Source organism: Trachemys scripta, chromosome 6 (assembly GCF_013100865.1).
Source record: "Trachemys scripta elegans isolate TJP31775 chromosome 6, CAS_Tse_1.0, whole genome shotgun sequence".
Taxonomy (NCBI): Eukaryota; Metazoa; Chordata; order Testudines; family Emydidae; genus Trachemys; species Trachemys scripta.
Genome location: NC_048303.1, coordinates 20,003,905 through 20,028,186, shown reverse-complemented (window position 1 = coordinate 20,028,186; position 24,282 = coordinate 20,003,905). Strand labels below are relative to the sequence as shown.

The following is a 24,282-nucleotide window of genomic DNA, read 5'->3' as shown; positions in this document are numbered from 1 at the left end:
AAAGTGGTGTATGTGTATGTATTGATGTTGATGATAAAGCATTTCATTACGGAGCCAGATTTTCAGTCATTTATAACATGTCATCATGAAGTGCTGTTTCATCATCCTGACCTGAAGGTTTAACGCTCACATTTAAAATAATAGTTCCAGAATATTTGACAAAAAGTATCAGAGTATTTAGAGCTTTTAACCATCTAATGCGGAGTCAAGTTAACCCATCAGGGAATTTAATTATGGAAGTATTAGGGTCAAGCATGACAATCAAATTTGCCGTCAATGTCTTGTTGATAAATGACAAGTTCATTTGACGATGCATAAGGTAGTCTAAAGCTTTTAAATACTCTGATCCTTTTAGTCAAATCTGTCATCTTAAAATGTGAAGTTTAAGTTGTATTTTGTGATCAGATAGTAAAATAATGAAATCCAGGCTCTTTCTTGATAAATCAGAAAGTTCTACTGCTCAGAAAGAAAGTGTAAAAACAGAAGTATCGTGCTTGAATCTTGTTGAAATGGCTATGTGCATTTTTGTTATAAAGAGTTGTTTCTAGTTTAGGTGGAAATGTTGATATGTAGTTCTACCCACTAGGAAGATTTATGCTTATCCTGCAGTATGCTTGTATCTACAATTTAAATGAATTATGCAGTGTGGCAGACAGTGTTTGAAAAGAACAGTACATGTTGCACATTCAGGAGCAGCACTACCTTTTTTTTTATCTTAGCTAAAATACACTCTTATTTGTTCAACTGTTAATACTTAGAGTTCTAACTAGCTTCCAAATGAGTGATGCTTAGATACCAGTCGTTTTTAAAGGGTTTTCTGGCAGGCCAGGAAGTCCCATTCCTCAAGCCCTAGGCTAGCCCAAGCATTGCTGAGGCTTGTGGCAGCAGGGATATGGGCAGGTTGGCACTTTCCCCAAGAGCATGCTTCCCTTTCTCCCCTGCCTCCTTCCTCTGCTATTTCCTCCATTTTGCCAGAAACTCTTCCCAATCCCTGTATACTTACTCCTTACACAACCCACCTCCTTGCTGTCATCTGTGATGTAACTGAGCAAACTGGGAGAGGTGGGTGAGTTGGAATGCGTGGATGGATCTGTGGACGGAGTTGTGGGCAATCAATAAATTGCCTGCGAGTAGGCTGAATGTTCATGAGATGAAAGAGAAGATCTATCCCATAAACACTTATGCCCACATAACCTTACTCACATGTGTAAAATTAAGCATATGCACGAGTGCTCGCAGGACCAAAGCCAAAGCATTTCTACAATTTCTCATCACTGCAGTACCGAAGCACTTCTGATTAGTGCACTAGTCTTCAGGTATTCAGTGCAATTTATTTCAGCCTGGTACTGTGCATTCCTCCTCTTTGTTCTAGGGTTAATGGGAATGAACACAGCCAAGCCCAACTGGCTATGTACTTACACTTTGGAATTTAAACAGGATACTAACCATCAAAGTTAAGAATGAAACAAATCATAATTACTCATTAAAAATAAGTCCCCCCTCCCCCGCATATATTATTCTGATCCAGCTGGAATACGATTATTTCTGGAAATTTAAGAGTCATTACAGGAGAAAAGAAGGGCAGAGCTATAGGGAAACATCTAGCCGTAATATACGTGTATCTATTTTTGCGATAAGAATATGCTATTTTGTGTGTAACATTCCATTAACGTAACTAATCAGAGTTAAGTGTTTTATTTGCTTCCCCCCCCCCCCCCTTTTTATCTTGATACAGCTGTGGATAGACTTACAAACCTCCTCATGTCTTCAGGGACAGATGGTTCAGATCAGGCTGACCCCTGCAGCATCCTTGTAGCTGAAGAAGAAACCAGTTCTGGGAAATGTGAAGAAAAGACTTTACAAAACGAAAATCCAGACAATGTCACAAAGAGAACAATGCTGCCACCTGATGCCAAGACTGAAGAGGTGCAAGCAGGTGCCTCAGAGGTCAGCTGTGTCAAGGACTGTGCTGTGAGCCCAATCACTGATATTGATGACTTCATCAGCAAATTGAATTCTTCAGAGGATAGAACTTCTCAGTCTCTACTGACAGTAGCAAGCCCCAGAGATGAGTACACTGCCGAGTGCAGTTGTGAGACAGAGGAAGGTTGTTCTACTAATTCTGAGCCAGATATAGCAAAGAAGGAGCTGTCTGAAAAAACTGTGAATTATGCCGCTAACGCACAGGGGATTTTGGGGTTATCAGTACTGGATTCCATTAATACAGGAAAGCTTTTTACTGTGAATAAAAGCTGCTTAAATAACTATTCTAGGAATTTTAGCAGTTTAAGTGTAGATGATTTGCCTGCAGCAGACTCTGTAGAAGATACAAGAAATGAATCATTTCCAAAATCAATGTATGGTGCTGCAGAGGATTCCCATTCAGACACGGAATCTCTCACCGAAGCCCCGGATTCTACTGGTGACGGTTTGCTCTTGCCATCTGCTGATGGTAAATCCTCTGAAACCTGCAATGTTATAGAGTCAGATGAGGAGCAAATTGAAATTTGCTGCGTGAATAATGAGCCACAACAGCCCGTTCAGGAGCATCAGCAGCTCACGTCTGCTAGAAGCGTATTTCATCATTCCCCGCCATCCCCTCACACGGCAAAAGTTTTACAAGCAGAGAGCTGTGCGGTATATAGTTCACTGGATACAAACAATGACAAAGCTCCATTTATACTAGAAGATCAATGTAATTCAATTCTGCACACCCAACAGCATTTAAATATTGTTCCGGCTACTCCCTTACATTCTTTCCCCTCAGTTTCTCTACCAGATAAAGATACCCTCACACCTCCATTGGGTGTTCATCCAGTTTGCTCCTTCCAGAACAACGGTGCCTTAAGTACAGAAAACAGAATGGGCTTGGAAAAGAATGAGAAATCTGTGAAACCGTGTGAGTCTTCCAAAGATGATATGGCTTTGCAAAGCAAAAATATGAGTTTCTGCACTACTGGGAAGGTGAATGGCTTGGAAGGCAATTTGCTGGACAAAGAACAACATGATAAAGAACAAGGATCCAAATTTGAAAGTGAACTGGTGACTAATGAGTGCAATCACAAGGTTAGTTATCATTCTGCTTTGACAAAGAAGGAAACAAACAGTTTGGCTAATTTGAGTAAAACAGATAGTAATCGGATAGACACTCTATCACAAAGATCAACACTCACGTCCAGGTCACCCACTCCTACTAAATCAAAAGATCTAACTAAGGCTGGTACGACCCAGGACTTGTCAGGGAAAAATGAAAAAGTTAATGGTATGCCATTGGGAAGAAGTCCTAATGCAAAAATCCAAAGCTCCAGCACGAGCTACGGCAAAGGAGTTACAGTACCGCACAGCCCCACCTCACAGAAAAAATCGCATCAAGAAATTAAGGCAATGGCCCAAAGGACTATTGTGGAAACACTTTTAAATAGTCAGAGAGCCAAAACAGGACCAAAGCTAAAGGGCCTCACTATCAAAAGTAAAACAAAGGCAAATTCAGAAGCTCCAAGCTTTAATCCTGCAAAAGCTAGTGGGACTGATCAGAGAAGAACTTCCATTTCTCCACAGTTATCACCCAAGCTTCTAGGAAAGAAAGTTTCCGTGTCCCGTAACCTCCCTACAAACGTGGAACCTGGCAAGAGCACCCCACCAGTCTCAAAGACTCTTAAATCTGAGCAAGAAAATAAACCATCTCTAGCTGTGCCTGAAGAAACATCGCTACCTGTGTTGAATGGCAGCAGCAGCCCAGTGGAAAACAATGAAAAGCAATCCAGGGGCAATGGTGAGCTAAGCGTTGCTGGGGAGACAGAGCATCAGAGAAGAGGTGAAAAACAAAAAGAAAGGCAGGCTTCAGTGCAGCAGGATGTGTGTAATGACAAGGGAATTAAGATTGATGGTGATTTCAAAGCTAGGGAAGATCTGGCCAAAGTAACTACCTCTCCTAAGCAGATGCTGAAAGGTGAGTATGTGAAAGAGAGAGCTGAAAACCATGGCGCAGGCATAAACCTGATAAACAGCAGTTACGATGAAGGTGATATTCAGCAAGTAGGTCCTCAAAACCTAGGAGTCTGTAACAATGACTCCTCCTCATTAAGTTCTCCCCCAGTGCAGCAGGAGCAGCCAGAAGGCCAGGAAATCCAACGCACGTTCATTGAGGTGAGGTTATCCTCCTCCTGTTCCTCCCTAGCCCCATCATCAGAGCGGCCGTTGTTGGAAAAGGCAGAAGCTACCAATACAAAGGTCAGCCAGGTAACTGAGGAGATAGGGGATGGCCAGTATTTCGCTCAAGTAGATACCATTGGGGATGGAAATCGACACAGTGCATCCAAAACCGTGACGAGGACTTACTCAATGCCAGCCCAGTTGTCACGTCATTTGAGAGAGGACAGTAATGTTATAGGTGTTTCAGCACACCCCGTGCAAGGTGTTCAGAGCAATGTTTCGGGGATGCTAAAAATTGTCCATCTCAGGGTGCTGAATGGCCAGGGCACCCAGGATGGAAAAGAGCAAATACACACTCCCCAAAGTGTCCAGAAACCAAGCCTGGAGCAGCTCTCTTTAGCTAATGAAAATAGCTGTCTTGCCACAGATAAACTAAAAATTTTCAAGAGAAATTGTTATTATTATGAACTGAACTGGCCACAAGAATCTACCTCATCTTTCTCTGTGAAACAGAGGATCAAATCTTTTGAGAATCTGGCAAATTTCGATAGACCAGTTGTTAAAGCTATAGACATACATTCAACTTCCATGAGTTCTAAACCACACGTTGGTAGACGAGCATCTAGTGGGATATCCTCCATAAGCAGTACCAGCACAAACGATGCAGTGCAGACATTGAGGCGAAGTTTGAGTTCATGCAGCGACAGTCAAAGTCCAACATATCCCCGGAAATCGCAAACAAATGTAATCTTAACACATGTACAGCAGAATTCAGCAGACAGCAGCAAAGACGACACTCATTTAAAGAAAAGCAAGGGAGAAGACACTTCAGGAGATCTGCATGTCTCATCACCCAACACACCCCACATCCGAAGAAGCAGGGGTTACGGCAGGCAGTCACTGTCTCGCATGAAGCTCCGAGAGCTCAGAGCATTGAGCATGCCAGATCTTGACAAGCTGTGCAATGAGGACTTCTCAGTGGAACCCGAGGCCACCCATTTCAAAACAGAACTGGAAATTACACCCAAGAAATCACTCGGCCTGCCTGTTGAAAGCGTTTCAAATCTGAATGCATCTTCTGCCCTCTCCAACCTTGCAAAAATGAATCGGCTATGTTCTAAAGGGAGTAGTCCTTGGAATAGTGGCTCGGGGACTCCTGGATCAGCATCTGATGATGATGTACCACATGACAGCTCCCCAGATAGGAAGCCATCAGGAAAAAGCTGGTCCATCAGGTTAGTTTAATGGTCTGTGGTTATTGATTGAAAAAGCATTTCCTGAAATATTGTTCTCGTCATTCCTGCAGTCTTTTCTCAGGCAAAACTTCCAGTTAAAATAATCGCAAGCCCATTGAAGTTAATTATATTTCAATGGAATGGCTTTAGATCAAGTCCTCACTCCTTTATCAGTTGGACACAGTGTTTCTCAAGCTTTATTTTTGAGAAGTATTGTATATTATGGCTGTTTTGATGAGGAACACTGCAGAAGTGTCTGCATTTCAGTAGTGTCTGTAATGCCCTGTATAAAACGGGCTGGATCCCATGAGGTGCTGAGTGCCTTTTGAAAATTCCTGAGTACCCTCAACATTCACTTAGGTCAAGACACTGAAATGAAGCCATTGGGATTTTAGGGTGCTGAGCAGTTTAGAAGAAATTCCACATTTCCCTTCTCTCAAGCCCTCCTTCACTTTCTTTCCTTTAAAACACACTCTCTCTCTCTCTCTCTCTCTCTCTCTTTTTTTTTTGTAATCTAAAATGAGATAATTGTTGTCCCTTGCCCAACTTACATGGGAGCCTGTCACTGTAGTCCACCTTTCCTAACATGGCAATGACTGAGCTCACTGACACTCTAATAGCAATATTTTTAAAAATAATCTCCCTTTGTTTTATTCTGTTGGTGGTTAAAATCTTAAAGAAAGATATAGGTCTTGATTTCCAGGCCCTTTTTGCACTCGCAGTATGCAGCATTTCGACAGTTAACCACTTGATTTGTGTGTGCAGTCAGATGTGTAAATTGCCTAAACTGAAGATGCTGTAATGGAAGGTACATCTGAAAAATGTTTTTCACCATTTAAAGAAATAAAAGTAACAAAAGTGGTGAAATAAAGCCCAGGTAATTGATGCTAATGTGAAATATACTGTACTTGGTATTGAAACATATCCCTTCATTCTGACAGAAATATAATGCTGCGTTTTACATTTATGTGTATATTATTTTTAGCTTGGCTCAGCTATTAGTCTCAACCCTGGACCAGCAGAAATTGCAATCTGTTTTATCATCTGTAAAGGCAAAATGTGATATCATCACTGTGCTCCAAGAAGTCAAAGAACAAGCAGAGGTAAGAAATGGAAGATCAAAACTTAAAAGCACTAGCCACATTTTAGTTATCTATGTAAGTAAGTTCTTTTTTAATACAGGTTAAGATCCATTCCAGACAGTTTTAGAATACATCCAGTAGCTCCATTTTCTATGATAACCTATTACCATTGATGACACCACTGCTTGCCCCTACTTTTGTAGCTTAGAATGTCTAACATAAACTCATGTAGTTCATTTGAAGGGCTTTTTAAAAGTTATTTTGATGAAGGTTACTGGCATACTCCCCAAATTGTGATCCACAGTGAAATGGCCTATTCTGCAAATCTGTTGGTGGAGCATGTCTCCGTGTCAGGCACTACCAGAGCTTAGAAAGTCTTTGAGCTAGCAAGTAGCTGAAGGCCAACTTTAACACTGTTAACCAATCGTCTGACTCAAACCAAGTTCTCAGCCAAATATGAAATGCCAATCCTCACTGTTCCTGGTTTAAGCTTGGTTTAAATGTGCACTGGCACCTTGACAGCAACATGAAGCATGGCTTCTTGTTGGGACACCCAATGTTGCAAGTGGCTCCTGGCTCCTCTCTCCTACCCCTCTGGTCCATGGAGGCCAAGCACTGTACTAAGGTAACCTTCTGTGGCCAGGTGCCGAAAGGACCCCAAGTGAAATTGTTGCCAATTTAGCCTGAGTGTGTGTGTGTGTGTGTGTGTGTGTTCACGTGGTAGTCAACTGTTTGAAATGGGACACCTTGATTAGCACTTGTCCTCATTAGCCCTACAAAAGTGATTTTTCCTCCCTTGGTATTCACCCCTTCTTGTCAACTGTTGAGAATAGTTGAGAATAGGCCACTTCCACCTTAATTGAATTGCTCGTTAGCAGGGACCCCTTCCGCTACTCTCCCCCCCTCCCCCACTTGGTAAGGCAACTCCCATCTTTTCATGTGCTGTGTATTTATACCTGTCTCTGTATTTTCCACTCTATGCATCTGATGAAGTGGGTTTTAGCCCACGAAAGCTTATGCCCCGATAAATGTGTTAGTCTCTAAGGTGCCACAAGGACTCCTTGTTGTTTTGTACGGGAGGAATTGTGAGTGTAAGTGACATCTGGTGCATATCACTGGCTGGTGAGGTAGATTTGGAAAGTTTCTGAATTTTATTTGCGAACGTCACAGTTTTAAATATGAGATGGGATGGGGAGAACCAGGACCTCCCAGAGTGACTTGATTTTATCTCTTTCCCAGGACAGCCTAGTTAAAACTTGTGAGACCCCAGAGCTGGGTGAGCCCAGGTGGGTTTGGCAGCTTTTCCAGAAATACTAGAACTGGATTTTACTCATGGCCAAAAATAATTTAAATGCACTTTCAAGTATTTTATATGGAATCTTAGAGAGATTATTTATTCATGCCCGTTTTTAAAATCAGAGAACTCAAATATTTATAAAACTGAATGCTTTTTGGAAGGCACTCTATGTCTGCATAGTTTCTCATATCCGCATTTAAGGCCAGTATGGCACGTAGGCTGGAAAACTTTACTCTAATCACATACTGGATTGAAGTCTACAATGGGGTAGTTCTTCAGAATTATACAAGCACTGAAATATGATGTGGGTGTCTTTGTCTGATTCAGACTGTAAGCTCCTCTGAGCAGAGATTGTCTCTTCCTTTATGTCTGTGCAGTGCTGAATTTCCTGCCAGTGTTCAAAAACAATTAGGGCAATTAAATATTCAAACAATTTACCAAGAGTTATGGTGGATTCTCCATCACTGGCAATTTTGAAATAAAGTTTGGATTTTTTTAAAGAGAAATACTATAGTTCAAAAGGAATTATTATAGGGAAGTTCTCTGGCCTATGGTATGCAGTAAGTCAGACTTAAATGATCACAGGACTCCCTTGGGGTCTTTGAATCTCTGAACAAATATTAGGAAAATCAAGAAAAAAAGGAAACATTGAAACATAATTGTTGTGCAGGTCAGGGTTTTTATTATTATTATTATTATTATTATTAAACCAGTGCTAGGTTTTAAAAGAATAGCTTTGTGGTTAAGGGATAGAACTGAAATCAGAGACCTGAGCTCCTTCCCGCCATGACACTGATTTCCTCTGTGACTTTGGGCAAGTCACTTAGTGCCCAGTCTGTTGAGATGGAGACTTTGGGAAGATGAGGATGTGCAGCACCTCACAGGATCAGGAATCCGAACCCTTTGTGCCTCAGTTTCCTCATTTGTAATATAGGGCTAGTAATAGTTATTGGCCCCACTGGGAGGTTGTGAGTTTAGATTAATGGATGCCTGTAAAGCACAATTGGATGATCAGATGGAAGGTATTATAGTATGTCATGTCCTTATGGGGGGTAGCTGTGCAAAGCAAGGATGTCAGCAGGCAGCCTCCCATAGCCCACAGATCAGGGGTGGGCAAACTATGGCCTGTGGGCTGGATCCGGCCCATCAGGGCTTTGGATCTGGTCTGCGGGATTGCCCCCTGTGGCGTCGTGGGCTCCACACCGCTCTCAGAAGCGGCCGGCACCACATCCCTGCGGTCCCCGGGTGGGGGGGGGCAGAGGGCTCCATGCATTGCCCTTGCCTCCGGGCACCGCCCCCTGCAGCTCCTATTGGCCGGGAATAGGGAACCGCGACCAATGGGAGCCTTGGAGGAGGTACCTGGAGGCGCGGCAAGGGCAGTGTATGCGGAGCCCTCCCCCCGACCCCCTCTCTCCCCCAGGGGTTGCAGCGCTTCCTGAAGCAGCGCGGGGCCGGGGACAGGGCAGGCAGGCAGGGAGCCTGCCCTGGCCCCGGTGTGCGCTGATGCCACCCCAGAACCCAAACCCCTCCTGCACCCTGCCCCCCAACTCCCTGCCCTAAGCCCCCTGACTGCACCTCGCAACTCCCTACCCTGAGCTCCCTACTTCACCCTGCACCCCTGTGTACCCCAACCCCCTGCCCTGAGCCCCCTGCCGCACCCCGCTTGCACTCCTGCTCCCTGCCCTGAGCCCCCTTGTACACCCCGCACCCCTCCTGCAGTCTGCACTCGAGCCCCCCATACACCCAGCATCCCTCATCTGCCCCAATCCCTTGCCCTGAGCCCCTTCCTGCACACCGCACCCCCTCCCACACCCCACACTCCCTCTGCACCCCAACCCCCTGCCCCGGCCCTGCATACAGTTTCCCCACCCAGATGTGGCCCTTAGCCCAAAAAGTTTGCCCACCCCTGCCACAGAGCATGCTTTTGGTGAGGGGAGAGTTTGGCAGATGGGCAGAAAGAAAATGTCTGTCATTTAGAACGTGAGATAATGTTCAGATTGTGTATGTGCCTGGACTGGGATGTTTAGTCCTAGGAAACCAGGAAAAGCTGAGATTTGAGTGGGCAGGTGACATCAGAATAGCAGATGGGGGAAACGGTAGGTGCATTCCAGGCAGGGCTGGACGACAGAATATGAAGTAGAAGTAGGGGTTAATGTGCAGCCACGTACTTACTGTGTACGCAGAATAGCTGGATAATATTACCATGCAATCCCCTCCATTTAGCACACTGTGCTGAGGGCCCTCCTGGATTTTAGTGTTGAACTCATTTATAATTATTGTAGTCTTCTGTTTTCTCATCCAGTGTAACAGAAGGCTGCTCTGACTTAAACCAGCTGGTCATAGCCCCATAGGGCTTTTCTGGCAGCCAGGGGTTACCGGGCCGTGGGATGTTTGGTTTCATCCATTTTCTTCTAGGGAACACCCCATACTGGGTGATCAGTGCGGGGTGGGGACAATAGTTTTGTGCACAGATCTTTCCAGCTCCGATGCATCATAGAATCATAGAACTGGAAGGAACCTCGAGAGGTCATCTAGTCCAGTGCCCTGCAGGACTAAGTATTATCTAGACCATCACGGGAGATGTTTTCCTTCCTCTCTCACCCCCAGCAAATTCCTCCCTCAATGACCTGATGCATCACTGCAGATGCAGTCTCTAACTTGCTGCGACCCCCACCTCCCCCTGGAATTCGCTGCTTCCCCTTCCCCAGCCCTGCAACACCTTAGCAGTCTACCTCGGCTCCCTCCCAATCCACCCTGGCAAGCTCTCAGACTGGCCCAGCACTCCCCAGGATGCCCTTCACACAAGGGTAATCCTCCAAATCCCACTGAGTTGCCACAGAACACCCATAGTGTGGCCAAGAATCAGGCCCATTATATTTACAGTGCAACCCTTCATAGTGTTTGCTTCCACTATGCCTTTAAGATTGGGGCTTTAATTTAAGAGACAACCCTCTGAGTTAAACACGTTTTCAGTCCAGTGAACTAAATATGTCATATAATGGTAAATAGATTAAACTGTGTCAGGGCCTCGATTCTAATGAGATGCCATTAATTTAAGCATTGGCAGTTCCTGGAAATGCTAAGAGCTGGAAGCGATCCAAGGCCAGATGCTGCTTTAGAGTGTCAGTGCCTAATGATTTGCAGCAGGCCCAGTTAATATCTTGTTACTGCCACCAGACTATTGTTTATTGTCTTATTTATACTGGAAATGTCTATACAGGCTGTTCCTAACAGTATTCCTTTCACCCTAATAACTGATGAATACGAGACACCCAACTTGATAGACAAATGGTCTCATCCAGCGTCGCAAACGCTGTGCTCTGGTGGTGGCCCACCATTTCATATAAATCAGTTTTACAAGCCACATTCAGCCCTGGTGTAAGCAGGTGCCACTCCATGGACTTCACTGGAGCGCTGCATGTTTATAGTGAGGCTGAATTTAACCCAAAGTGTTCAGATCACTGAAGAGTTCTCTCCGCTCTTTGCTGGGATATGAAGCGGAACGGTCCTTGTAGTACGTGGAATTCCAGTCTTGCTTTTGCACATCCCATGTCATAATGTAGAAAATAGAACTTTTCACTTGCAAGTGGGATCAAAGATGATCAAGGGGTGATTGAATCTGATCAAGGGAACAAAGGCTCAGACAGTCCCTAAACACACAATCCTAATTGACACTTCAACTTTCAGTAACCTGAAAGAGAAAAACAAACAGCCAAAAAGCCAAGCAAGCTCATTCACACCTTGTTCAGCAGGGAGATCTCCCTCTCAAACACCCCTGTTCACTAGCTCCCTTGGTGGTTGGTACTGAAAGGTAAATATAGTACATTGTAGTCTTCCTTAGCATATTGCATGAAACTGTGATAGACTGGATGGCTCATGGGTTTGGCAATAGGATACCTATTATCTACTGGTCGCTGGCTTGAATTCAGCCCAGGTCAGGGATGGCTGAGAGTTGTCACCAGCTGATGACTGGTGACTAGATTTATGTGAAACTAATTGGTCTCATGCACAATTCCTGTTGGCAGTCATAGTGTATGCCTAGACTTTAATCACGGGACATGATTGCATCTCAAGGTAACATACCTGAGCTAGCTTTAATCTAGCTCACTTGGATCCCGGAGCAGTGAAGACACAGCAGTGTGAACGTCAGCGTGGGCTGGACGAACCCACTTAGCACCCTGGGGTAATGACTCCTGGGGATAAGCCAGGCTGAAGCTCGTGCTGCCATGGCTTCACTATTCCAGGACCTGAGCTAGCGAGATTAAAGCTAGCTCAGGTATGTCAGTTTGAGCTGCAGTCACACCCAGGGATTACAGTGTAGACACACCCTTCGGTAGAAGTCCAAGAGCTGACCAGGTACAGAAACTGAACTATTGCTCTAGAGGATCCATGCAGGGTAGAAATAGGGTGCCATGGTGGTGTCTTAGATTCATAGATTATAAGGCCAGAAGAGGCCCCCTATGATCATCTAGTCTGACCTTCAAGATTTCAGTCAGCCAGCTGCAGGGGTCAGGAAGGGATCCCTCGCCCCATGTTTTCTGAGTTTTTTTTTTTTAGTCTGCTTCCTTTGAAGCATCAGGGATGGCCACAGCTGGAGAGGGGACATTGGAAGGGGTGGGCCAGGGCTCTGAGGCGGCAACAAGGCTGCTTAATCATTTCCGTGCCTTTGTGTGGGCCTTGGGCACTGGCATACTATGGGCCCTCCTATTCTTTGCCTGTGGTATAAAACAGTCTAGTCTCCTATGTGCTGTAAAACTCTGGTCTAATTTTGGTTGTTGGGTTTAGTGTGTGGGTGTGGAGTGGTGTTGGTGGCCTGGGTTATACAAGGGGTCAGACTGAATGACCTGGTGTTCCCCTTGGGCCTTAACTCTGCGACTATGACTCCCCGTGTAACACAGGCCACAGGACTTCCCTGAATTAATTCCTGTTTGAACTAGAGCATGTCTTTTAGAAAAACATCCAATCTTGATTTAAACATTCCCAGTGATGAACAACCCACCACAACCCTGCTTAAGTTGTTCCGGTGGTTAATTACCCTTACTGTTAAAGATCAGTGCCTTATTTCTAGTCTGAATTTGTCTGGCTTCAATTTCCAGCGATCAGCTCTTTGTCGGGCTGCTGGAAGAGCCCTCGTTACTGTCTTCAGAGAGAGCCTGCACTGCTGCTCACGCTGTACCCGCTGTGTGAATAAACACAGGACTTCAATCTGACTCCTTTCACAAGAACGACATTCGCTTTTTAAAACTGTAAACTCAAGTTGCAGTAGTGTGGGCATGCTGGGACTCTTTACCTCGTTGTGGGTATTTTGTCTTGATCTTTGGCTTCCCTCCTTTTCCCCCTTCTGTTCTGTTGTTAGAGCAAAGAAGATGCTTACTTTGTGGTCTTGAATAAAGAAGAAGGTGCTGGCCTGGGATTTAGTGTCGCTGGAGGGATAGATCTGGAGCAGAAATCTATCATAGTAAGTGATGACTTCAAGTCTTTTTCAGCAAAGTTGACTGCAAGGCAAGCTGGAAATTAGATCAAGTGTTCATCTAGCAAGTGTCACTGAAAGGCAGTCGTGAGTCATAAACCAGGGACTTTGAGAGGCTGCTGCATGCTATCATGAAATCAGAGGGAAGTGCCTGGGTGAAAAATAAGTTGATGCAATATTTTTAATTACTGAAGATGGATGACAATTACATTTTCAAACTAGATTTAGAAGTGCTTCTTAGATTAATATGTGACTGGATTATTAATCTATGGAATCAACTGCATCAAAGTCCCAAGGGATATAAATCCAATCCCACATACTCAAGGTAAATGTAAGCTTTTGTAAGTAGATTTCAGTTTCCAGCCTTTGAACTTTTGTCATAAAATGTCCAATTATGGAATGTTTTTGTAAACCTAAGGACAGCTGTTTCAGACTGAGGCAAACATTCTGGATTTTGCTTCACAAAGTTCTTTTGGTGACAAGTGAAAGCTAATTATAATTATTATTTATAAGGTACTTTTAAACCCAGGACATTGTAAGTGCCATTAAGTGATACCAAGGAATAAAAAAGTGATACCAAACAACTGAAACACTATCAAAAAGTAGAACCAGTAAGATGGAGAAAAGCAGGAGAACCAATGTGCCGTGCAAAAAGCCCTCTGAAGTGGGAAAGTTTTAGATTCCACACTTATGAGGATGAACCTATTAGATGCCGACAGTAGGAGGAGGGCAGGCCTCAATTTTGGACCACAGTGACACCCATAGGAATGGTGCCTCATTTGAGGCCTGGTTCCATTCTTATTGAAGTCAGTAGTAAAACTCCCATTGATTTGAGTGGGAGCAGGGGTAGGCTCTGCCAGGGTGATGAGACTGTTTGTGGGGCACATATTAGGATCAGGGGGAAAATAACGAGAAAAATTCACCCAATAATCCACTTTTAAGCACACAAACACCTCTGCCAGGTAGGGCATTATTAGGGGGGTTCAGTTTTAATCCAAATTGACACTAATACAGCAATGTCTCCAGCTGCACCCCTGCCTTACAGCCTTACATACGCATGGTAGCTCCTGCATTTTCCCAGCGCTTTCTGCTTTGGCTTCCGGTCAGCAGTCCCTCCTTATGTCTCTCCCCTCTGAGAGTTAAACCCTTCTTTCAAGATATTGAGCCTAAACACAGCTGCAATTAGTTAGCTCCTCACTGGGAGTGCCTCCTTACATTGCCTCTGAAACCTGCCTGGAAATGTTAGCCTCTGAAACCTAGGGTTCTTTAGCAGGGCCTCCTCCTGGAGACTGTTGGGGTGAGGTGCAGCAGGGCATTGGGTCCTCTCTGGGGGATGCCCAACAGACTTGCACTCCCCCTAGTAAGTGCCAGAGAGTCTGTGAAATACCTTGAGATAAGCATCTAGAATTGTATTCACAAATTCACAGCATGAACCTTTGTGAAAGGAAGCATATAACAGTGCTCTAACAGCTGCGCAGTATCTTGTAAACAAGTCTTTAAAAATCCAGAGTTGCTGCTTTTGGGCCATTTTCTTTTATCAGTTACACCAGCCCAAATCCTGAGCCAGTCTACTGGAGCCCAAGGAGTTACTCCGGATTTTCCCCTCTAACTGACCTCTAGAATTTTCCATATTTACAAGAAAAAAATAGTTTACACAACCAAAAAGACCGTTACATCTGTGATGGTGAATACATAATTGGAACAGCCAAATCATCAAAAATAGGCACTTGAAACTGCACAGGTGACCGTGTAACAGCCAATGTAAAATACATAGTTACTTCTGCGGCTACTTCTTAGTGCCCATCTACTAAGTGCTTAACAAGTTTTTTTGGCCCAATCCTGCAGACACTTTAACCTGGCATAGTGCGTGGGACACGTCATAGGAACATAGGACTGAAAGAGACTTCCGGGTCATCGAGTCCAGTCCTCTCCTATAGCAAGGAGCTCCGTCTTATAGTCCCATTCATAAATTTATCAAACTCTATCTTAAAATTAGTTGGGTTGCGTGGCCCCACTACTCCGATAGGAAGGTTCCTTTGATGGTTAGAAACCTTCTTCTAGTTTCCAGCCTAAATTTATTTATGGCCAGTTTATATCCATTTATTCTTGTACCATCATTGTCCTTGAGCTTTAACAGCTCTTCTCGTCCCCGATGTTTATCCCCTGATGTACTTAGAGAGAGTAGTCAGATCCGCTGTCAGCCTTTGTTTTGCTAGTATCGTCTTATAAAATAGGCCTACGGTTCCCCGATCATCCTAGTAGCTCTGCTCTGAACCTATTCCAGTTTCAATTCCTCTTTCTTGAACACGGGTAGGGCCCTACCAAATTCCCGGCCATGAAAAAATGTGTCACAGACTGTGGAATCTGGTCTCCTCCTGTGAAATCGGGTCTTTTGTGTGCTTTTAGCCTATACCAAACAGATTTCACGGGGGAGACCAGCATTTCTCAAATTGGGGGTCCTGGCCCACAAGGGAGTTGCAGGGGGCTCACAAGGTTATTTTAGGGGGCTCACAGTATTGCCACACTTACTTCTGCGCTGCCTTAAGAGCTGGGCGCCCAGCTCTGAAGGCAGTATACCACCAGCACAGAAGTAAGGGTGGCAATACCATACCATGCCAGCCTTTCTTCTGCGCTGCTGCCTTCAGAGCTGGGTGGCCAGAGAGTGGCGGCTGCTGACTGAGGGCCCAGCTCTGCAGGCAGCAGTGCAGAAGTATGGGTGGCAATACCATACCATGCCATCCTTACTTCTGCACTGCTGGTGGCAGCTCTGCCTTCAGAGCTGGGCTTCCAGCTAGCAGCCACCACTCTCCAGATGCCCAGCTCTGAAGTGCACTGCGGCCAGCAGCAGCGCAGAAGTAAGGGTTGCAGTACCCCAACCCCCCACGATAATCTTGTGACCATCCCACAACTGAAATTTACTATTTTTAAACTCCTATGACTGTGAAACTGACCAAAATGGACCATGAATTTGATAGGACCCTAAACATGAGTGACCAGAATTGTACACAATATTCCAGATGAGGTGTCACCAGTCCCTTTAACAATGGCATTAATATTTCCCAATCTTTACTGATATATCCTCACTTAGGCCTTCTCTACACTGCAGGGTAAGTAGACATAAGTTACACAACTCAAGTAATGTAACTTACGTCGACGTAGCCTACATCAACTTACCGTAGTGCCTACACCGCGCTATGTTGGCGGGAGACGCTTTCCTGTCGACATAGCTTCAGCCTCTCATTGAGGGGGAGTACTGAAGTCGATGGAACAGCGTTCTCCCATCAACTTATAATGTCTTCACCAGACCCACTAAATTGACGCCACTGCATCAATTGCAACAGCACCGATTTAGTCCACAGTGAAGACAAGACCTGAGAGTAAACATGATGCCTAATGGTGTTTAGAATATCAAACTCTTAGATTGTAAGCTTTTGGGGGCAGAGCCTTCACCTTTATCTGATTTGTACAGCACTATGCATATTCATGATACTATCAGAGTATTAAGTAATAATCTTTCTTTTAGGTCCACAGGGTGTTTTCAAAGGGTGTGGCATCTCAAGAAGGGACTATCCATTGTGGAGATCTCATTCTGTCAATTAATGGCATGTCTCTGGCGGGTTCCGTCCATGGAGACGTTCTGAATGCTCTGCATCAGGCAAGGCTGCACAAATATGCAGTCATTGTCATTGAGAAAAAGAAAGACAGAGAAAAGATTTCATCCAGACTTGAAATATCAGCTACCGGCAGAAAACACTTTGTGCCTGGAAAGGATGTTACCATGGAAATAGGAACAGGTATGATCTTAGTCCAAGAATAGTTGGAAGGGAGTCGCTGCAGAGCAGACCAAGGGGAAAATGTCCATATGCTTCAGATTATAAGTGTCTGTTTCTTATGAGATCAGAGAAAGCAAATGAAATTAATTTTAACTTTTATTTGTACTCTTTGGAACCCAAATGCAATTTTTAGAAGCCATCATAAATAGGTAGACACTTAGATGAACATTTAGGGCCCGATTCAACTCCCGTTGATGTTCATCGCCGTTTTTCCATTGATTTCAGTATGGCTTGCATTAGGTCTAACAGGACTCCTATTTATAATTAAAATGATTATTTCATAACCTTCTGGCAAAAGACAAACTATTCTTGATTTACACATACTCGTCCAATCCAGGATGAAGTTGGGGATTGTGTGTTTGAAGGCGTTTAAAATAGCAATAGGGAGTGCAAAAACAAAGAAACCGAGCCTAGAACTACAGTTTATTATTCACAGGGAGTGGAATTGATCTATGAAATGGCAGAATTTAATTTTTATGATGTTTTTATGAAAATATACAAGAAAGGTATTTTGATATTACAGAAAACAGAGAGATCTAACCAAATCCCAATCCATTCCAAAGATGAGACTGGGGAAAAGTGACAGTTTAACAGCTCATGGTCCCAGTGGGTATCAGTTTCCTCATGAATAGGTTCCAAACGGGCACATGGCCTTGCTTTGGAGCTGAGATTATACTTGAGATGTTCTGAATGGGTCTCCTGGTTTTAGAACTAGGACACTTTACCATTCTGGTCAGCTGATATTTTCTGAAAATGTTCTGTGGCTTCAGGAATATTGCTGGTGTTTCTGGGGCTGCACTTCAGTGATTCTGTGACAGTCAGCAGCGACCCCCCCCAGCCTGGAGAAGAGGAATCAATCCGTGATGACGAATAACTGTCATCGCCAAGGGATCTGATAATGCAGCATCCCTCCGGGGTGATCTGCCACTAGCGCTCCAGGGGCTCAGGTCAAGCTGGGCACAAAGAAATGGCGGCACAGAAAAGTCAGTGACTCACTTTGGAAATTGTCAGTGCAAGGCTTTAGCTGAGGCTGTTTTTTTCTATATTGGTATTTTTCTTGCCTTTCTAGTATTTTTATCCTGAATCACAATAGAGCATCCAAATAGCTGTAAAAGACAGAGGAATCACTTTATAAATAAATGGATGTGATCCTCAGCCCTGTGAATTGGTGTAACTCCATTGTTTTCAATGGAACCATGCAGATTTACACCCGATATAATTTATTACCAAATTGGGCTGGTCAAAGTATATGCTGCAGATTAAACGCAGCCCGTGACATTTTAATATGCAGCCTATTGGTATCTTCATTTTGATGCAGAGGTGTCTCTGGAGACAACATGTATCAGGATGTAGTATGCCATCTTGATTAGAATGGCCTTTCTGTAACTATTTTATGGCCACATAGACTTAATGGACATCACTGTAGATGGACCCCCTGACTTTCTGCTCCAAAAGTGCTCCTGCCACTTGAGCTGAAGGGTGCATAGGCTGCAGCTACTAGAGAGCAACATGATCTCACTTAGAGTCCATGCTGTAGAGTTCAGCTGTTACTCCTGGGAGAATTCTGTGCCAAAAAATTCTGCACACAGAAAAAATTCTCCCAGGCCCTCTCCTGTCCCTGGGAGGATGAGGATCAGGCCGGCAGCCAGACTGTGCAGCCTCTATCCCCACTGGGCTGGGCCCACAACTCACTGCGAGCTGGGCTCTGCAGGGTCCAGTGGCCCCTACTGGTGACCAGCAACTCTGCAGCCCCAATTCTGTGGGGGAAACCCAGAATTCTGCACAAATTCTGCATTGCACAGTAGTGCAGAATTCCCCCAGGACAAACGGACACTAGCCCATACATTTACATAAGCACCTTCCCATTAGGCAAAACTCATTCTCAGATGCCTAAGGTACAGTTTTTCAAGTCAACAATTGGCACTAAATTATGATAATTCCGTGGCTGTATAAATTTGACAGTCACTGGGGCAGGGAATAGAACATAAATCATAGAAATGTAGGGCTGGAAGGGTGTGCTTGACAAATCATCAAGTCCAGTCCCCTGAGCTGAGGCAAGACCAAGTAAACCCAGACCACCCCGAGAGGTGTTTGTGCAACCTGTTCTTAAAAACCTCCAGTGATGGCGATTCCACAACCACCCTTCGAAGCATATTCCAGAGATGAACTAACCCTTGTAGTTCAAAGGCGTTTCCCAATATCTGACCTAAATCTCCATTCCTGCAGATTAAACCCATTACTCTTTTCTCAAGACTAAACATGAACGTTTTTTTTTTTTAACATTTCCTCATAGGTCAGATTTTCTAAACCTTTTATCATTTTTGTTGCTCTCTGAACTCTTGCCAGTGTAATCACATCTTACCTAAAGTGTGGTACCCAGAATTGGACAGAATACTCCAGCTGAGGCCTCCCAGTGCCACGCAGAGCAGGACAATTACCTCCAGTGTATCACATACGAGACTCCTGTGTTAATATTCCCCAGAACAATATTAGCCTTTTTCATAACTTCATCACATTTTTGACCTGTATGTAGTTTGTGATCTGCTATAAACCCCTGATCCTTTTCAGCAGTACCACTGCCTCACCTGTTATTCCCCCATTTTGTAGTTGTACATTGATTTTTATCATTCTAAGTGCAGTACTTTGCACTTGTCTTTATTGAATTTTATCTTGTTGCAATCAGACCAATTCTCCAATTTGTCAAGGTCATTTTGAGTTCTAATCCTGCCCTCTAAAGTGCTAGCAACCCCTCCCAGTTTGCTGTCATCTGCAAATTTTAAAAGCACACTCTTCATTCTGTTATCTAAGTTATTAATGAAAATATTGTGGGTCCCCACTAGATACACCTTACCAGTTTGACAGTGGACCACTGATAACTACTATTTGAGTATGGCTTTTTGACCAGTTATGCACCCATCTTATAGTAATTTCATCTGGATCACACTTCCCTAGTTTGCTTTTGAGAATGTCATGTGTGGCTATGACAGAAGCCTTACTAAAATCAAGGTAAATCACATCTGCTCCTTTGTTCCAAATTCATGGGGCCATTTCTACATGAGCTATGGCATAATTTCTATTAGGTGTAGCAGTATTATGGTTTATAACTTCTGTGGTCCAGCTGCTAGAGGACCGCATACACCCACTGGTAGAGATCTGACATATCCATTGATTAGAGAGCAGGAGCATAAATTCACACAAGTCAGTATATTAAAAAACCCTCCTTTAAAAAAAAGAGAGAAAGTGAATGGGTTTTGATCAAATTAATGTTTGGACAGACTTGCTCTTTAGAAACCCGTCATCCAAGACCTAAATAAGTGATATCAAATTGAAGACTATAAAGTTTTGCAGCTCATTGTTCTTGTGATTTTTTTTTTAAACACTTCAGTTTTTTTTAATTAATTTTTACTAAATCCCGTTGGGCAAATGTTCAGCAGGCCTCCTTAATGTCACCCACAAAAATGTGTAGGCACATCCTTGTTGAACATGAGAAATCTGAACTGCTCCACACCTAATGGGTAATTGCACATTGCAAAAACTGACCTGCACAGGCCACTGTGGGTTAACGGCATAATATGCACATGCCCTTAAAAAAAATGGACTGAAAACATGTTGCAGTTTTAGTAGAAATTAAATTGTGGATCATTTTCTCACCACAGCAAAGAAGTGAGAATTATAGATCAATAACAAAATGTTGGGTGTATTCTGTTGCAGGTCCAAATGTGGATATGAGTGATGTCGTTTCTGTTGAACTATGGAAAACCTCTGCTGGCTTGGGGTTCAGCCTTGATGGAGGAAAAGCTTCAATTTCTGGAGACAGACCTTTGCTTGTAAAAAGAATATTTAAAGGTATTTGGAAAATATATTTACATGGCTATAATCCCATTTTCTTCTACTATACGTTGTTCCAACTTGGTTGAACTGGATAATTACGGAGCTGAGTTATTTTGTAATGCATTCTATACCTCTTAATAACTAAAGGCCTAATCTTAAAAACACGGATTGTGGTAGTAAGTACCTCACCTGCTAACAAGTGTTTGTAGGATTAATGTGGAAAGATTGAGTAAGCGTGCTGTGATTATGTGCTGGGCTTACCTGTTACCGTAAATATTGAACGGCAGCCAGCAACATCATTTCATCTAGCATTACAACAGTACTCTATAAAAGCTAGCATTTCATCTGTTGTTTCCCATTCCTGTGAAAAGCAAAGCGGACACTTACGGTGAAGGAGAGCGCAGTGAAACCATGGTTCTGTGTTCTTCTCAAATACAGTACTACTTCTCCTGCTCTGACTTTTTACCTCTTTTTCTCTCTTTTTGTTTTTGTTGAGCTTTCCTCTGAAGTTCTTTATCTACAATATGGTGTTAATTTTCTGCTTCAGGTACTCAGAGCACAGTGATCAGCCTTCTCCCAAGAGTACAATACACAGTGCATGTGCATTGGAAAACTGCCATTTTTGGATGCTCTGCCTGTCAGCCAGATGGTTAAACTGACATGTGTTGCATGCAGAATGGAAACCAATGCCCAGTACTTCCCTGTACTTTTCATATGGCTTAGTCCTGGCTCTTATGGATATGATCATGTGAAAAGCCGAGTGCCTCCTACAAGGAGCTAAGCCTCTTTAGCTCCCATTGACTTGGGGGGGATCCAAGGATGCTCAGCATCTTGCAGGATCAGGCCCCATGTTCCTATTCTCTTATAAGGGAAAAGAGTCAAAGTGAAATCTATATGGCCTAGCCACAAATCAGTTTCACTTTTTAACCTTTAATATTTAAACATTTATTTTGTGGGGGAGGGTCACTTTTCATTTTGTATGGTGCCATCATTGTGTGATTATTTGGAACATTCCCATTTATGTCATTAATTACAACTCCTACTGGTGTTTCTTGATACATGATGATACAGCTACGTTATCGTCATAGAGAAAGTACACTTTATCACTAACATATGGCTTCTAACTGGACAGGAAGTTTGCCTCTGTCTGTATCCTAAAGCTTATTGTCCTTGGTTTGCCTCCTCACTGTCACTAACGATTTTAGAGTCCGTTGTTTTATCCTCTGGAGAATAAAATGCTAAAATTCCATTGAGGTTCATACTGGGCAGAAAATGGCCTGTTACATTTTCTGTGGAAATAACTATTTTTGTCCATGTGAACATGCACATTTATTTAATTCAACAGGTTTTCTTACAAAATATTGGAGCCAATATACAGCAGTTTTGATGCCCTAGTATTGCTTAATTAATCTCAGCAGAAGCTTTGTTTTACACATCTCAAACAACCAGAATTTAACGTTATCTCAGCTACGTTAACACTTTACTGTGACTGTGTGCACGATGTTGGAATAAATTGTTAATGCTGAGCCTCAGGGATTAATAATACAATTGGCATTGTTAGAAGAATCATTTATTTCCCATTTGCCACAGTGGAAAGCAAACCCTTTGTTTTTATATTGACTGTAACTTATGTGCTCATAGGTGGCGCTGCAGAGCAAGCTGGAAAAATAGAAGCGGGAGATGAAATTGTTGCCATTAGTGGAAAATCATTGATTGGTCTCATGCACTACGATGCCTGGAACATCATTAAATCTGTCCCAGAGGGACCAGTTCAGTTGCTGATCAGAAAGCATAGAACTTCAGTATGACAGAAGCACTATTTCTAGCTACGCTTGTTTAAGGCAACATGTTCATTAGAAGTCCTTTCAAAACAGACTTCAAGCTGTCCTTACATTTTTGAAGCTGTGTAGAAGTGACTTCATGCTCTCTAGCGGCATGCTAAAAGCATCAGAGGAGCACTGGGATGTGCAAACAAGGAACATATTTGTTTCATGCAGTGTTTTTATAAACTTTACTGTCCCAGGATGTAAGAAGCCAAACAGTAAGAGGACTTTTGTGTCAGGTGGTATTTTAATGGAACTTCAAAACCTTTTAGCAGATTCTGTTTGAAATGTTTTGCCTGTTCCTAATATTTTTAGTGTTTTGGAAATTGGGAACATAACTCATTTGTTGCTATCCTGTTAATGAGGATGGGTTTTTTGACTGTATCCTGTATTACTTAGCTATAACTTGACTTCAACACACTGACTTGGGGTCCAGTCTGTATTTGTTATAAAAGGAGAATGTCTGGAACAATCTCACTTTATTCTTCTAAGTGCAGTTTTGCTAAAGAGGCATGACAAAAAGAAGTATAATTTTGCACAGCTTTGTAAATCTAAACCACAAACATTTTATCATGAAGCTCAGAATCATCTAGAAAACTATGAACTGAACACACAACACTGTTAAATCACCTCTCAGTGACATATCATTAAATCTGAATATCACACCATATTAATACATTAGAAGTCTGTGTGCAGACCTTCGTTTAGGAAAAGAAAATCTGTCGCAAATGTTGGATGACTATCTGCAGAGGATTGGAAGGATGGTAGCAGTTTGGGTATAACTTATAGGTATAATTAAGACTGGAGTGTAAAAATTGCAGTCTGAACTTTCAAACTTGGGTTCCTAAAGTTAGACACCTGAATAAAAGTGGGCTGACTTTCAAAGATGCTGAGCACTCACAGTTCCCATTATCGTTGGTGGGGGTGAAGCACCTCTGAAAATCCACCCATTTTCATTTAGGTGCCTAAAAGAGGATTACGGTTGCCTAAGTTTAAAAACTGAAGTTTGAAAATTTGGGTCCAAATATCTAGATTTTGCCCAGTTAAATTTGAACCGGCCACACTTGTGGTAGTGGTTATTATTCGTTACTTTTCTTCTCAAATATTTATTTTCACATGCATGTGTGCCAGCGTGCATATTGTAAATATGTCTTGGATTGAGTGGGTAATGGACTGTTTGATGAGGATTCTGAATTATGGAATTGGCTTTATCTGCATAGATCATAACTCATTAGCTGAAAAACCATATTGTAGAAACAATTGAATGTCACCTATACTTATCCTGGATTTTTCACCAATACTCAAAGCATGTATCTATAACAGTTGTTTTCCTGTGTATTATTTATAGTACGCTGTTTGAGGGGAAGAAAGAATATGGTATGAGAGGTTAGAACAATTTATTTGCTTAAGTTTGAGATGACTGGATAACACACAAGTGACAAAGCAAAAAGGAACCATCATCCCCAACAGTGAGAACAAGTTGTTTGGTCCAGTGTCCTGAAATTGTCATGGGCCCAAAACCAGAAAAACAGCCCTGACCAATAGAGGTGTTCCCAATC

The 24,282-nt window shown here is 43.1% G+C and overlaps 1 protein-coding gene across 4 annotated transcripts in view; it reads left to right on the top strand.

The window, feature by feature from the left end:
- The window catches only part of PDZD2 (PDZ domain containing 2), a 192,957-nt gene extending 168,914 nt beyond the window's left edge, over positions 1-24,043 (top strand). For all 4 annotated transcript variants that reach the window (XM_034773801.1, XM_034773800.1, XM_034773799.1 and 1 more), the window contains 6 exons: positions 1,736-5,387; positions 6,373-6,490; positions 13,123-13,224; positions 16,760-17,030; positions 20,781-20,915; positions 22,542-24,043. In XM_034773801.1, the coding sequence (XP_034629692.1) occupies positions 1,736-5,387; positions 6,373-6,490; positions 13,123-13,224; positions 16,760-17,030; positions 20,781-20,915; positions 22,542-22,708 (4,445 nt within the window). In that variant the 3' untranslated portion in view covers positions 22,709-24,043. The remainder of the gene's footprint in view (positions 1-1,735; positions 5,388-6,372; positions 6,491-13,122; positions 13,225-16,759; positions 17,031-20,780; positions 20,916-22,541) is intronic.
- The last annotated feature ends 239 nt before the right edge of the window (positions 24,044-24,282 follow it).